Source organism: Pyrus communis, chromosome 11 (genome assembly GCF_041283825.1).
Source record: "Pyrus communis isolate YQ-2024b chromosome 11, ASM4128382v1, whole genome shotgun sequence".
In the NCBI taxonomy this organism is placed as follows: Eukaryota; Viridiplantae; Streptophyta; class Magnoliopsida; order Rosales; family Rosaceae; genus Pyrus; species Pyrus communis.
Window position 1 is genome coordinate 4078238 of NC_142575.1, and position 15269 is coordinate 4093506.

At 37.6% G+C, this 15269-nt stretch overlaps 2 protein-coding genes across 2 annotated transcripts; both read right to left on the bottom strand.

Annotated features, from left to right (window-relative positions):
• Positions 1–105: 105 nt before the first annotated feature.
• On the bottom strand, positions 106–2633 carry LOC137743184 (UDP-glycosyltransferase 87A1-like). Its single transcript, XM_068483073.2, has 2 exons — positions 2088–2633; positions 106–1114 (listed from the first exon to the last, which is right to left on the bottom strand). The coding sequence occupies exons 1-2, from the start codon at positions 2578–2580 to the stop codon at positions 228–230; spliced, it is 1380 nt and encodes a 459-aa protein (XP_068339174.2). The 5' UTR covers positions 2581–2633; the 3' UTR covers positions 106–227.
• An 8013-nt stretch (positions 2634–10646) lies between these two features.
• On the bottom strand, positions 10647–13963 carry LOC137742644 (UDP-glycosyltransferase 87A1). The gene is made up of 2 exons (XM_068482564.2): positions 13430–13963; positions 10647–11632 (listed from the first exon to the last, which is right to left on the bottom strand). Exons 1-2 carry the CDS (start codon positions 13920–13922, stop codon positions 10743–10745), a joined length of 1383 nt encoding a protein of 460 aa, XP_068338665.2. The 5' UTR covers positions 13923–13963; the 3' UTR covers positions 10647–10742.
• Between the last annotated feature and the right edge of the window lie 1306 nt (positions 13964–15269).

The following is a 15269-nucleotide window of genomic DNA, read 5'->3' on the forward strand; positions in this document are numbered from 1 at the left end:
TTTACCAAATACCTTTTTGAGCTTAGTTTTTTTTAGAACATATGAACATCTTGAATACAATATCTTAAGTTTATAACATTTTTAGAACATATAACACAACCAAACTGCAAAAGAAATGAACTCCTCACTCATATTAATACCTCCAGTTATAAGTTGAATATAGCCATTTGTCTCGAAACGCAAGCAATCTTGTCTAAGAGCTACCACATTCATCAGCTTAATGGCAATTAATTATGTCCTTGTGAAATATCCTTAAGAAAAGCATCAAGGTTTCTATCAGATGAGCCACCATTAGCAATTGCACCTCGACAAACCTCTTGAAGTCGTTTGGCTCTTTCCCTCAAATCCTTCCCCTCCTCGCTTTCCACATCCATAAACTTTTTCACAAGTTCTGCAATTTCCTTGCTACTCACAAGAAGTTCGACCCCCACCTTCTTCTTCACCCGGTATCCAATCCTCCAATCTTCCACAATCTGCTTACCATTGGGAATTTGATCCCAAGATATTGGACAAGTAAGAATTGGAAGACCAGCATAAACAGCTTCCAAAGTTGAATTCCAACCACAATGTGACCAAAACCCGCCAATCGAATCGTGACACAACACCCTCAATTGGTCACACCAAGGCACCACCAAACCCAAATCACCAACACAATCTCTCAACTCAGAAGCATCTCCACGAGCCACCCAAAAAACCCTAACACAACTACTTTTCACCCCAGCAGCAATTTCATCCATTTGGGATTTCGAAACTGATCGGAAACTTCCCATGGAGATGTACAAAACTGACTTTTTGGGTTGAGAATCTAGCCAATGCAGATAATCGATGTCGTTTCGATTAGTGGGAAGAGTTTTTGAAAGTTCAAAGTAAGGTATGGATGGGCCAATAGGGTAGCTAGGGAAAGCAAACTTGGCTTTCAAGGCTTCGAAAACTTGCGGATCAAGCTCGTAGACTGAAGTGAACAAAAGATACTGTGCTTTCTCTACTGCTTGAGAAACTGCTTCAAGGACCTTGGGGAAGACATTTTGATGGTCTGCAAAAAACGCTGGGGGTAGATCTGCAACGCTTGTGGTGCTGACTCCAGGAATGTATTCTATCGTCTCATCTCCACGCTCTGTAATTTTCACATAACATTTTACATCGTACAACATTATTATATTGTATATTAACAAAGAAAAAATGTTTTTTCTTTTCCAAAACCTTAAAATTTAAGATCCTTAAAATTATAGAGCATACATGTAAGAAAAGTATCTGCTATATTACAGTTGAGAACAACTAAATTAAATAATACAAATTGTTCATAAGAACGTCTTAAGCTCGCAAATACATCAACTTGTTTATAAATTAGAGAAAGGCTGTACACAATTTATTCAAACTGATACAATTATTTCTGGTATATGAATAAAATATTAAGTGTCTGAAGTATATGAATAAAATAATACAAGAAAAACTAACGAAAAATGTCTAAAAACTTTAGTTTTAATTAAATTGACAAATAAAGGTGTAAATGAATAGTACTAGGAGTGATTTTTCAAGATAAAAATATCATTAACGTTAAAAGTGAACAGTACCAAGAATATTTCATTAATATTCCTTAAAATATAATATATTGTCTTAGGCTAAGAAATAATCTAATGTTTTTTTTTAAAAAAAGATATAATTGGTGACGAATCACGGTTATTCATCTATTTGGATTCCAAAAAAGTAAAAATTACAACTTATGTGTAATCACAATCAAACAAATTCACAACTTACAAATCAAAGACCAAAGCATATAAAATTCATAAGGTCATGGTCAATTTTGAGCTTTCATGTGCAAAATTGTTAATAAAGCACAAATTCATCTCAAAAGTCTCTAACACCCCCAAATAATACACGCCACGTGCTTTATCCTTTTGGCAAGTGGAAGTGACAGCATTTAATATTTCAGAGTTATTAATCATTCTCAGTTTTTATTTTATTTTTATTAAAAGAATTTAATTAAATATTTAATAATTAAAAATTTTGAATTATTAAATATTTAATTAAATACGCTAAAGTAACTTTAGGAAATACTACAATAATGATGCCGATTAGTGTACACGCACCAGAGACATCAAGAGGGAAGTGGCCATTTTCTTTCAACAGCTCAAAGTGATGCAACATTGAGAACATCGTCGGTGACGAAGTCCAAAGCGAAGCTACAGGAATATTCCTTGTATTCCCGACCCTCAGTGCCCAAACAAGGGAGGTATCAGCAACTATGACGGTCACTGGCTGCTCGAGCCCATCCAAAAGCTGCTTAACCGGAGCCTTCATCTTGGTCCACACAGCTTCAAAAAATGCGGAAAAATCTTTTGCGCGACTGTGCTCAGAGGGTATGACGTTGGGTATGGTGGCTAATCGGATGTTGTCGGGTTTTGGGTCGGATTCGATGAACCCGTGCCACTCTTCGGTGACGACGAAGGTGATGAGGAGTTGAGGGTTCTTTGAAGATAGTAGCTTACAGAGGTTCATCATGGGGTTGATGTGGCCTCTTCCCGGATAAGGCAAAGCCACCACGTGGCAGATTGTGATTGTCTCAACTTCCGCTATGTCCATTTCTCCCTTGTTTGAAGATTGAATATTGAAGATTGAAGATTGAAGATTGAAGCTTTAAGGCTATTGCTATCCCTTCTTATATATAATCTAAATTACATGTTAATAGAAAATATTAATCTTGTAAAAAGTACCCTCATGGTCGCCATGAGTGTAACAAAAGTGTGTAAAAAGTATTTGTGATTGACACTTTTTCCAATTAATCTTGAAAAGTGATTATCTCCAGATTCCTTCTTTATAATCCACCAAGTTCTGAAATTCGAACCGTTAAAATTTGATCCAACGGCTACAAACAAGGCACACTTTAAATGTTATATTAACTTTAACCGTTGGATTAAATTTCAACGGTCTTGATTCTCGAACTTGGTGAATTAGGAGGAATGGATCCAGAGATAATCTATTTCCATTAATCTTTTTCAAAATTGTATAACAAAAATTTTTAATTGACTCGTTTTAAATAGTCATTTTTTAATTTCTGTCGTATGTCTTTGTAATGGTTATGTTGTGGAAAATGCGAATCATTTTTGTTGACAAAGCTAGCAGAAAATTCGATGTTAGGGTAAGCATGGGCCATGCCTTTCAAGTTTTCAACCCACGTGGGATCTAGAAGTTGACACCCAAATGTAAACTTGAAAAGTATTTTTTTTGTTTTGTTGGAAATGTGAAAAGTAAAGTTAGTAAAACTAAAGAGTAATATTAGGTAGAGTAAATATGGGTGAGGGGGATGAGTTTAGTCTCACAATGGACTTGCAATAATATTGTTCGAATTTGCTTTTGGAGAAAATCAAACCTAAAACTTTTCCCTTACAAGTGAAGAAAAATACTATTAAATTGTAGTATTAAGTGGCAAGTTTTGGTCAATTTTGAGCTTTGTCTTTTTCAGTGTAAAATTGTTAATGAAGCAAATTCATCTCAAAAGTCTCTAACATCCCAATAATACGCCACGTGCTCTATCCTTTTGGCATGTGGCAAGCGACAAATAACCAACTTGGAAGGAAAATTATGGGCAACACTATATAGACAAAATTTGTATATTAAATTTGCAAATTAAATGATGTGTTATTAATTAAGAATAATACGTTACTCAAGACTTAAGTAATAATTTAATTATCAATTTTCATATCATTTAGTTTACATAATTTTGTCTACAAAATTATTTGAATTGCCATTGCCTCTTTCAAACAAAACTAAAAACAAAATTTTGGGAGCAAAAAATAAAAAATAAAAATGACGGTACCGCCTTCGCCCTCTACTGGGAGTAGTGTTCCGGGCTCTGCTACCTCCAACGACGGTAGAGTCGAAGAGGGAGGCCATTGATGGAGAGAGATATGGGAGGGGGAGAGAGAGAGAGAGAGAGAAATTGAGTGGGTGGAGTCGAAGAGGGAGGGGGAAGGGTGGGTGCAAACGCCCAAATTTAAAAATAAAAAAAAATTTAATTTTTTTAGTTTTTATTATTTTATTTTTTAATATCCACATGGCACCCAGTCATTGTCCACGTGAATGCCACGTCATCAGTTAACGGCAAACTTAATAGCAACCTTAACGGATGAATAAAAGTGTCCCAAAATTATAACTTTATGTACCACTCTGGGATGAAAAAAATTTCATGTACCAAATGTTGAAAACCAAGAAACTTTAGGGTAGTAAACTGAGATTAACCATTTTATTTAAAAACAAGGGAATAGGATTCTATCCGGATCCTCTTTGTGGGGATCCGAATGATCAATCAATCATGTATGTTCATCGTGCATCGTGCGGTTAGAAATCATTCTAAAATTTTAATTTAAAATTGAATATAAATAGTATTTAATAAAAATTGATCGCACGATGTATGATAAACGGACACGATTGATTTATCTTCGGATCCCCACAAAGAGGATCCGGAGAGGATCCTTGTCCGTTAATAAGGACAAGAGAGAAGAAAAAAAGAAAAAAAAAAAAAAAAAAAAAAAACCAAAATAAAGGTGCGTGCAAGGAACTTCAAGCCAAGAAGACTTCTTGCACGCTGCTGCTTAGTTGTGTTCTTGTTGGCATCTTCATATTGGAAATTGGTCATTTGCTTTCTTTGATTTGTTTGCAAGTTGTGAGGACTTGGTGTTTTCTCCATTAAAAACAGTACCACAAACCAACCAGGAGGACTTTTGATGGATATTTTTGTATTCAATTGTATTGATTTGATTTGTGTTATTTTTCGATTTTGCAGATGGAGAAGGTGAGATTATAGGAGGAAGAGAAAAGTAAACAGTAGATGTGCATTTAATGGAAGAAAATTAAGTAATTAGTGTAAAAAGCTATGAAATTGAAGAGATTTAGAGAAAATTTGATGAGAATTGAAGAAAATTAGAAGAAGAAAATGTGGTTAGAAGGTGAGAAAGGGCCAAGAAAATGCAAGAAGAGGAGAGAGAAGAATGGTCGTTAAATTTCCTAGAGAGATACCATATTCAGTTTAAGAAATAATCAAGGCACACCAACTTGTATTCAGTTTCAGAAATAGTGTCTTTGTTCAACTTTAGATATTAGTGTCGTACCCATGTTTAGTTACTCTAAAGAAACGTGATATTGCAGAATGTTTTTCATATATTACCGAAAGCTAGGGTTACAATATATATAGGAAAGACACAACCCTAATCCTAAACTAATGCCTAAAAGTAAGGAAGTCAAACCTTATCAGGTAAGTAAAGGCTAATTACAGATTTACAAGATTTACCATACTAATCCGAGATATCTTCTTTAACACTCCCCCTCAAGTTGGAGTGTATGTTAATAACACCCAACTTGCTGAGCAATGTTTCAAACTGTGTAGAATTCAACGGTTTGGTGAAGATGTCTGCTGGTTGATCACTTGTTCGTATGTATGTTGTACGAATCATTCCTTCTTGAATCTTTTCTCTCACCAAATGACAATCAATCTCTATGTGCTTTGTCCTTTCATGAAATACCGGGTTTGAAGCAATGTATATGGCTGCTTGGTTATCACAGAATAACATGGCTGGTTGTGAATGACTCACCTTTAAATCTCTTAAAATGTTCTTTAACCATGTGATCTCACAACATGTGGCTGCCATGGAACGGTACTCGGCTTCAGCACTGGAACGAGAGACAGTGGTTTGCTTCTTTGTTTTCCAGGATATCGGTGCTTGACCAAGTTGAATATAATAACCTGTTATTGATCTTCTTGTGTCTTTGCACCTGGCCCAATCAGCGTCACAGAATGCACTTAACTGCAAGGATCCCTTGGATGGCAGCAATATACCTTGTCCCGGTGAACCCTTGATGTATCTGAGAACTTTGTGTGCTGCCTCAAGGTGTGGTTGTCTAGGCTTGTCCATAAACTGGCTTAACATGTGCACAACATAAGCTAAGTCCGGCCTGGTTATGGTTAGGTAGATCAGCCTACCCACAAGTCTTCTATATGATGAAGCATCAATAAGAAGTTCTCCTTCCATCTGTGTAAGAGAAACATTTGATTCTACAAGAAACCGTGAAGGTTTAGCACCCAAAAATCCCGCATCATCTAAGATATCCAATGCATATTTGCGTTGACATAAGGTGATGCCATTTGTAGATCTTGCAACCTCTAACCCCAAGAAATACTTAAGTTGTCCCAAATCCTTTAATTTGAATTGTTGTGAGAGGGACTGCTTCGTGGCTTCAATTTCTTGCAGATTATTTCCTGCTAAAATTACATCATCAACGTATACCAATAAAGCAATGAAGTTACCGTGCTGACTTCGGACGAACAATGAATAATCAGAACACGATTGATGAAATCTAGCAGCCTTGAGAGCAGTGGAAAGTTTAATGAACCATTGTCTTGAGGCTTGTTTTAAACCATATAAGGATTTGTGTAGCTTGCAGACACGAGTCTCCCCCTTTCGTCCAAAGCCAGGAGGTAAGTGCATGTACACTTCCTCATCCAGATCGCCATGCAAGAAGGCGTTGTTGACATTGAGTTGATGTAAATGCCATTGACGCACAGCAGCAACACTAAGGAGCACACGGACAGTGGTTAACTTGGCAACTGGAGCAACTGTTTCACGATAGTCAACCCCTTCGACTTGGCTATAGCCCTTGGCAACCAACCGAGCTTTGTAACGCTCGATGGTCCCATCAGGTTTAAGCTTAACCTTGTACACCCATTTGCATCCAATCGGCTTTTTGTGAGGAGGAAGTGGAACAAGGGACCAAGTATGGTTGGCCTGAAGTGCAGCAAGTTCGTGGTGCATGGCATCACGCCATTGTGGATGTTGGACAGCCTATAGGAAAGTGGTAGGTTCTCGGATGATGGTGACGTTAGTAACAAAATGTTTATGCATAAGAGAGAGGCGATTGTAAGAGAGGTAATGAGACAGAGGGTGAGCAGTACTTGATACCTGAACCATATTCGAGGAAGGAGCAAGTCGGGATGGGAGAGAGGTCTCAACATGGAAATCCTGCAAGAAAGATGAGGGTTTGGTAGGACGTGTGCCACGCCGGGGTGGCGGGGGTGCAGCAGGGGGGAAGACGGAGGGGATGGTGGTGGAGAAGGTAAGGAAGGGGAAGTAGGCTCAACAGGGAGAGCGATGTCAGGGGAGGATGCGATGGGAGGGTCTATGGGTATGATAGGGAATGGATCAAAGGATGGCGAGTAGGGTTCTATGGGAAGTGGAGGAGGATTGGGAGTGGGAGCAGCGGAAGGATGGGGTAATTTGTAGGGAAAATGGTCTTCGAAAAAGATGACATCCCGTGACACAAAAAACTTGTTAAGTGTAAGATCAAACAAGCGGTAACCCTTCTGACCATAAGGGTACCCAACAAAAAGACACCGTCGTGCACGAGGATTAAATTTAGAGGGTTTTTGTGCATGGGTTGATGCAAAACATAAGCAGCCAAAGACACGTAAATGCATGTAATGTGGTGCCTTGTGAAACAACTTGTGGTATGGTGTTTGCCCTTGGAGAAGTGGTGTGGGTGTACGGTTTATAAGATAGGCCGAAGTGAGAATGGCATCCCCCCAAAAATGTTTAGGAAGGTTGGCTTGAAAAAGGAGGGCTCGAGCAACATTTAACAGGTGTCGGTGTTTGCGTTCAACAACACCATTTTGTTGTGGTGTGTTGACACAACTGGTTTGCTGCAGGATCCCTTTGAGTTGGTAAAATGTGACAAGTTTGAACTTGGGACCGTTATCACTTCGAATCACCTTAACTGTGGTGTTGAATTGATTCTCAACCATATGTATAAATTGAACAAGAAGATCTTGTGTGTCAGATTTTTGTTTCATCAAATAAACCCAGTGCACCGTGTGTAATCACCAACAATGGTAAGAAAATATTTGGCACCTGAGAGGGAAGGAACTTGATAACCCCCCCAAATGTCAATATGTATTAATTCAAAACATGAACGAGTAGATATAGAACTCAAGGGAAAAGACAATCTGGTTTGTTTAGCCAATGGGCAAATTAAACATTTATTGGAATCACACGACTTATTGTGCACAAAGGGAAGTAACGAGGACACTTTAGGTGATAGGTGCCCAAGGCGTTGGTGCCAAAAAGGAGAGCTCATGGTGGTGGTGGTGTTGCAGGATCCCTTCCTTGGTGGTTCGAGATGGTAGAGTCCCTCCCATTCAATTCCCGTCCCAATCATCTTCCCCGAACGTAGGTCCTGTATGACACAAGATTGTTTGAGAAAAATGGTGATGTAAAGGGAATCGTAGGCTAACTTGCTAATAGATATGAGATTTAGCCTAAACAATGGTACACATAAAACATTGTCAAGGATAAAGTTGGGAGAGAAAACCACTTGGCCGACATGGGTTACGGTAGCAAAGGAACCATTTGGTAATTCAACACTATGATTTTCAACACGTTTTGAGGACGTGAGAAACTCAGGACTGCATACGATGTGGTCGGTGGCGCCACTGTCCAAAATCCAAATAACTTGCTTTCTATTACGCATGAAAGAAAATGCTTTACCTGAGAGTTTTTCATGATTCGAGGAGTTACCCACTTGATTAGCAAAGGAGGATTTGCTTTTGTTCAAAAGCTGAAGAATCTGCTTGCAGTCCTCCGGAGAAAAAGGAAAGTTGGGCATTGCGTCCTTCTTGTCACGAGCCGTGACTTGGTTGCCCTTGAAAGGCCGATTTTGTTCAGTCTCAGCCGCTGCTTTTCTTTTGCGGCAAGAGTCAAAAATATGTCCTTTCCAACCGCAAAATGTGCACTTGAGATGAGCACGACAATTCTTGGTGCTATGGTTGGTCTTGTTGCATTTGGCGCATCGCTGACTACCATCTTCTGTCTCGGGTTCTCGACCAGCGCCCCTCACTGCAAACATAGCAGCTTCAAGCTGCACGATGCTGCCCTTTCCGTTTGATACTTCAACTTGCTTCTCATGGCGAAGAACAAGTGCATAAGCTTTGTTAACAGTTGGCAATGGATCCAGCAAGAGGGTGTTGCTACGAACCGTAGCATATGAGTCACGTAAGCCCATAAGGAATTTCATTGTTTTCTGAGTCTCAACATATGATGTTATCTCATTCCTTGCTTCACAATGGCATGTTGGGATTGAACATAAGGTATCACGTTCATCCCAAAGACTTTTGAGTTTTGTGAAGTAAGAACTCACCGTCATGTCGCTTTGCACACAATTATGGATTTCGTTTTCTATGTGAAACAGTTGAACGATGTTCACATGAGAAAACCTTTCTTACAGGTCAAGCCACATCTGCCGCGCGTCCTTGCAGTGTATGACACTTCCTGAGATTTCTTTTGACATGGAGCCGAGTAACCATGTTTTCACCAGATTATTGCACCGGTTCCATTGCTGTAATTCTTCAACCTGCGCATCAGTTGGCTTCGTGATTGTTCCATCAACTAGCCCTAACTTGTTTTTAACCATCAAGGCCATGGTCATGGATTGCGCCCATGTGCCATAGTTGTCTTCCACGAGTGGCTACGGTACAAGAATGGCGCCAGACTAATCCGAGTGATGAAGATAAAGTGGATGGTTAGGGTGTTCCCACTTCTGATACAAAGTCATGCCTGAGGAGGTTGACTGTTCTGGTTTATCACCCATGGCTATGGTTGCTAGGGTTTAAATATCTGTCGAGGTTTTCCTAGATCGATCACTCTGGTACCATCTAAAGAAACGTGATATTGCATAATGTTTTTCATATATTACCGAAAGCTAGGGTTACAATATATATAGGAAAGACACAACCCTAATCCTAAACTAATGCCTAAAAGTAAGGAAGTCAAACCTTATCAGGTAAGTAACGGCTAATTACAGATTTACAAGATTTAGACCTGGTTTGGTATTGAGGTGATTCTAAAAAAAGCTGGTATCAAAAAAAGCTGGGAGCTGTTTTTGTGTTTGGTAAACATTCAGCTTCAGCTTTTTTTCACAGTTTTGGATGAAAAAAAGCCAAAAACAAGAAGCTGCAAAACCCAGCTTTGAAAAACTGGCTTTTTTTTTACATCTGTTTTACATAAAAGTTTACCAAACACTATAATACTGCTTTTTTTTTTTCAAAAGCATTTTTACAAAAAAGTTTACCAAACACTCTGCTGCTTTATTTCACAGCTGCTTATTCTCACAGCACAGCAGAAGCAGCTTTTTTTCAAAGCACAGCAATACCAAACCAACCCTTACTATACTAATCTGAGATATCTTCTTTAACAGTTACTAAAATAATTAGTGTTTAATTTTCAAAAATAATGTTTAATTTCAGAAATAATGTAGTACTGTACAGTAGCAAAAATAGTGTAATACCGTTCGGATTTAGAAATAGTGTGTGTGATGGACGTGAGCGCGACAATTTTTTTTACTTTTGTTATTATATTGAACTTTTGTTATTTTCATTAAATAAAGTTATAAGATGATTTTTTGTTAAAATAAACTTGGACGATACCTATATATATGCAAATAGACTAGGGAGCTGCTTATGAAACTCCTTGAAAGACAAAAATACCCTCATTGCCTTCGTCAGCATTACAAAAGCGTGTAAAAGTGATTCTCCTTCTTTGAAGTCTTTAATAATATGGCCAATGACAGATATAACAATGGCAAAATCCTTTAGTGGTGAGATGATCTGAAGCAAATTTGACTATCAATAGACATTTAAGTTGAATATAACAATTGTATTGAAACGCAAGCAATCATGTCTAAGAGCTACCACATTCATCAGCTTAATGGCAATTATGTCCTTGTGAAATATCCTTAATAAAAGCATCAAGGTTTCTATCAGATGAGCCACCATTGGCAATTGCACCTTGACAAACCTCTTGAAGTTGTTTAGCTCTTTCCCTCAAATCTTTCCCTCCCTCGCTTTCCACATCCATAAACTTCTTCACAATTTCTCCAATTTCCTCGCTACTCACAAGAAGTTCGACCCCCGCCTTCTTCTTCACCCGGTATCCAATCCTCCAATCTTCCACAATCTGCTTACCGTTTGGAATTTGATCCCAAAATATAGGGAAAGTAAGAATTGGAAGACCAGCATAAACTGCTTCCAAAGTTGAATTCCAACCACAATGTGACCAAAACCCGCCAATTGAATCGTGACACAACACCCTCAATTGGTCACACCAAGGCACCACCAAACCCAAATCACCAACAAAATCTCTCAACTCACAAGCATCTCCACGAGCTACCCAAAAAACCCTAACACCACTACTTTTCACCCCAGCAACAATTTCATCCATTTGGGATTTCGAAACCGAGAGGAAACTTCCCATGGAGATGTACAAAACTGACTTTTTGGGTTGAGAATCTAGCCAATGCAGATAATCGATGTCGTTTTCATTAATGGGAAGAGTTTTTGAAAGTTCAAAGTGAGGTATGGATGGGCCAATAGGGTAGATAGGGAAAGCAAACTCGGCTTTGAGGGCTTCGAAGACTTGCGGATCAAGCTCGTAGACTGAAGTGAACAAAAGATATTGTGCTTTCTCTGCTTGAGAAAATACTTCAAGGGCCTTGCGGACGAATTTTGGACCGTCTGTAAAAAGGATTTCGGGTAGATCTGCAATGCATGTGGCGCTGACTCCGGGAATGTATTCTACTATCTCATCTCCACGCTCTGTAATTTTAACATAATAATTTACGTCGCACAACATTATTATATTGTATATCAACCAAGAAAAAATGCTTTTTCTTGTATAAAATCATAAAATTTAAGAACATTGCACCAAGAAGCCTCGGTATGCATATAAGAAAAGATATCATGCTATATTACAGTTAAGGATTGCTAAATTAACCAAATACAAATTGTTCATAAGAATGTCTGAAGCTCGCAAATGCATCAACTTCCTTATAAATTAGAGAAAGGCTTTAAGCAATTTATTCAAACTGATACAATTATTTCTGGTTACCTTACCAATTTTATGTTGTGCACTTATTAGACATAAGTGTCTTAAGTATACGAACAAATATAATATATTGTCTTCGGCTAAAGAAGAATCTAATGTATTTTTTCAAAAGGAAGACAACTGGTGGCGAATTATTATTCATTTCTTTCGGGTTCGGAAGAGGTAGGAATTGCACCCTACCCGTAGTCATGATCAAACATATTCACAACTTATAAGTTAAAGATCAAGGCATATTAAATTGATAAGGTCATGGTCAATTTTTTTTTCTTTGTTTTTTGTTGAACAAACGATGTTATCTACACTGAGATGAGGGGGTGAGCTTAGCCTCACAATGGACTAGGGGAGGGGGGCGAGCTTAGCCTCACAATGGACTACCAATAATGTGGTTCAAATTTTCTTTTGATGATAATCGAACCTAAAACCTTTCATTTACAAATGAAAAGAAATACTTCTGAACTGTAATATTAACCGGTAAGTCTTGGTGAATTTTGAGCTTTGTCTTTTTCAGTGTAAAATTGTTAATAAAGCGAATTCATCTCAAAAGTCTCTAACATCCCAATAATACGCCACGTGCTCTATCCTTTTGGCATGTGGCAAGCTACAAGTAATAACCAACTTGGAAGGAAAAATATGGGTAACACTATATAGACAAAATTTGTATATTAAATTTGCAAACTAAATAATATATCAATAATAAAGAACAAGCACATTACTGAAGACTTAAGTAATAATTTAATCATCAATTTTTATGTTATTTAGTTTATAAAATTTAGTCTACAAAATTACTTTTCTTAGCATTGCCCGATTGAGAATAATTGGAGTGTGACAATTTACAAGACTGAGATGAGAGTCAGGATGTTTGGTGAGCACAATATAAGACCAGCAATATTTACAATTATTTTAATTTTGTATCTTCCGTTTGGAAATTGGAAATAAAAAAATTCAACCATCTACTTATCAGTTAGGTAACATATTTATGGCGCTCTGGAATATTTAGTTATTCCAGAGTTCATTTTTAGTTTCTATATTTTTATATTAAAAAGAATTTATTAGAATATTTAATAATTAAAAATTTTGAATTATAAGATACTCTAAAGTAACTTTAGAAAATATTTGTGTTATTATAGACTTTTAAAGTGGGAACCCATCTCTATATCTTTGTTGGTGTAATTACTTGGGTCAGATGAGAGAAAACTTCCACGTCCGGTTTTGAAAGAAGGAAATCCTATAAGCTCCTATCCAAAATTTTCTTTTGATAGTCCCATAGCTAAAGAAACCTACTTTCTTATGATTACGATATTCATTTGAATATGAAATCCAATTTGAAAAATACATTAGTCAAATTTTCATTACTACCCAAGGCTTTGATACACTTCTACTTCTTATGTTTTTTTTTTTATTAAAAATATTTGATTAAATATTTAATAGTTGAAAATTTGGAAGGATAGGATACGCTAAAGCATACTAGAAAATACTCCAATAATGATCGTGGTAAAGTGGATACGCACCTGAGACATCAAGAGTGAAGTGGCCATTTTCTTTGAACAGCTCAAAGTGATGCAACACTGAGAACATCGTCGGCGACTGAGTCCAAAGGGAAGCCAACGGAATATTCCTCCTGTTCCCGACCCTCACAGCCCACACAAGGTAGGTATCAGCAACTATGGTGGTCACCGGTTGCTCGAGCCCATCCAGAAGCTGCTCAACCGGAGCTTCCAGCTTGGTCCCCACAGCTTCCACAAACGCGGCAAAGTTTTTTGCGCGATCGTGCTCGGATGGTATGACGTTGGGTATGGTGGCTAATCGGATGTTGTTGGGTTTTGGGTTTGATTCAATGAACCCGTGCCACTCCTCGGTGATGACGAAGGTGATGAGGAGTTGAGGGTTTTTTGAAGATAGTTGTTTGCAGAGGTTCATCATGGGATTGATGTGCCCTCTTCCTGGATAGGGTAAAGCCACTAGGTGACAGACGGTGATTGGCTCAACCTTCATTGTGCCCATTTCTCTCTTGTATGAAGATTGAAGATAAGATTGAAGGTATGAAGCCGTTGCCACACATCTTATGTATAATATGTAAGTAGACGGAAGGACAAAAATACCCTCAAGTGTTAGTTTAAAAAAGAAATTATAGCAATGTCTCAACTTTACTCAATTAGAGTATCAACAAAAGATTTAATTAAATTTTTAATAATTAAAAATTTTGAATTATAAGATACTCTAAAGTAACTTAGGAAATACTCCAATAATGATCGCGGTAAGTGTACACATACCAGAGACATCAAAAGGGAAGTGGTCATTTTCTTTCAACAGCTCAAAGTGATGCAACATTGAGAACATCATCGGCGACTGAGTCCAAAGCGCAGCCACGGGAATATTCCTCCTATTTCCGACCCTCGGTGCCCAAACAAGGAAGGTATCAGCAGCTATGACGGTCACCGTCTGCTCGAGCCCATCCAAAAGTTGCTCAATCGGAGCCTCCATCTTGGTCCACATAGCTTCCAAAAATGTGGCAAAATCTTTCGCGCGACCGTGCTTGGAGGGTATGATGTTGGGTATGGTGTGGCCTCTTCCCGATAAGGCAAAGCCACCACGTCCCAGACTGTGATTGTCTCAACTTCCGATGTGCCCATTTCTCCCTTGTATGAAGAATGAATATTGAAGACTGAAGATTGAAGATTGAAGCTTTGAAGCTATTGCTATCCCTTCTTATATATAATCTAAACTAATATTAATAGAACCCTCGTTATCAACCAAAATTCTATAAAATTATCAATTTAACCTTCTAATTAAAATTGAATAAGAAATATGGGTAGAAATGTAATTTCACATAACCAAAATTTTGCTTTTTTTTTTCTTTTCAAAACCTCACTTACATATAATTCTAACATATCTTTAATAAAAAATTAAAAAATTAAAAAATAATAAAAAATAAATAAAAATTAAAGCTCTCCCTCATCTCTCACTCTCTTTCTCTCTCCTTCCACTTTAAAAAAATAAATAAATAAAAAATTCACACACACATTTTGTGTGTAGCCATATACTAGTATATAATAAGAAAAACTAATAAAAAAAAACTTTAAAATTTTGAATTTTAACTAAAAATCTTGTAATAATTTTATTTGATAATAAGGAAAAGAGAGAAAAATAGAAAGCAAAAAAAAGAACCAAATTAAAGGTGCGAGCAAGGAACTTCAGGCCAAGAAGACTTCTTCCACTTGTTCTTGTTGGCATCTTCATATTGGAAATTGGTCATTTGCTTTCTTTGATTTGTTTGCAAGTTGTGAGGACTTGGTGTTTTCTTCATTAAAAACAGTACCACAACCCAACCAGGAGGACTTTTGATGGATA

What these genes read in the sequence shown, in the direction of transcription:
- LOC137743184 (XM_068483073.2), bottom strand. Translation starts at nt 2,580, where the DNA reads ATGGACATAGCGGAAGTTGAGACAATCACAATCTGCCACGTGGTGGCT. An exon ending in CTTCCCTCTTGATGTCTCTG is followed by an intron (nt 1,115 to 2,087) that starts GTGCGTGTACAC and finishes TGAAAATTACAG; the next exon opens with AGCGTGGAGATGAGACGATA.
- LOC137742644 (XM_068482564.2), bottom strand. Translation starts at nt 13,922, where the DNA reads ATGGGCACAATGAAGGTTGAGCCAATCACCGTCTGTCACCTAGTGGCT. An exon ending in CTTCACTCTTGATGTCTCAG is followed by an intron (nt 11,633 to 13,429) that starts GTGCGTATCCAC and finishes TTAAAATTACAG; the next exon opens with AGCGTGGAGATGAGATAGTA.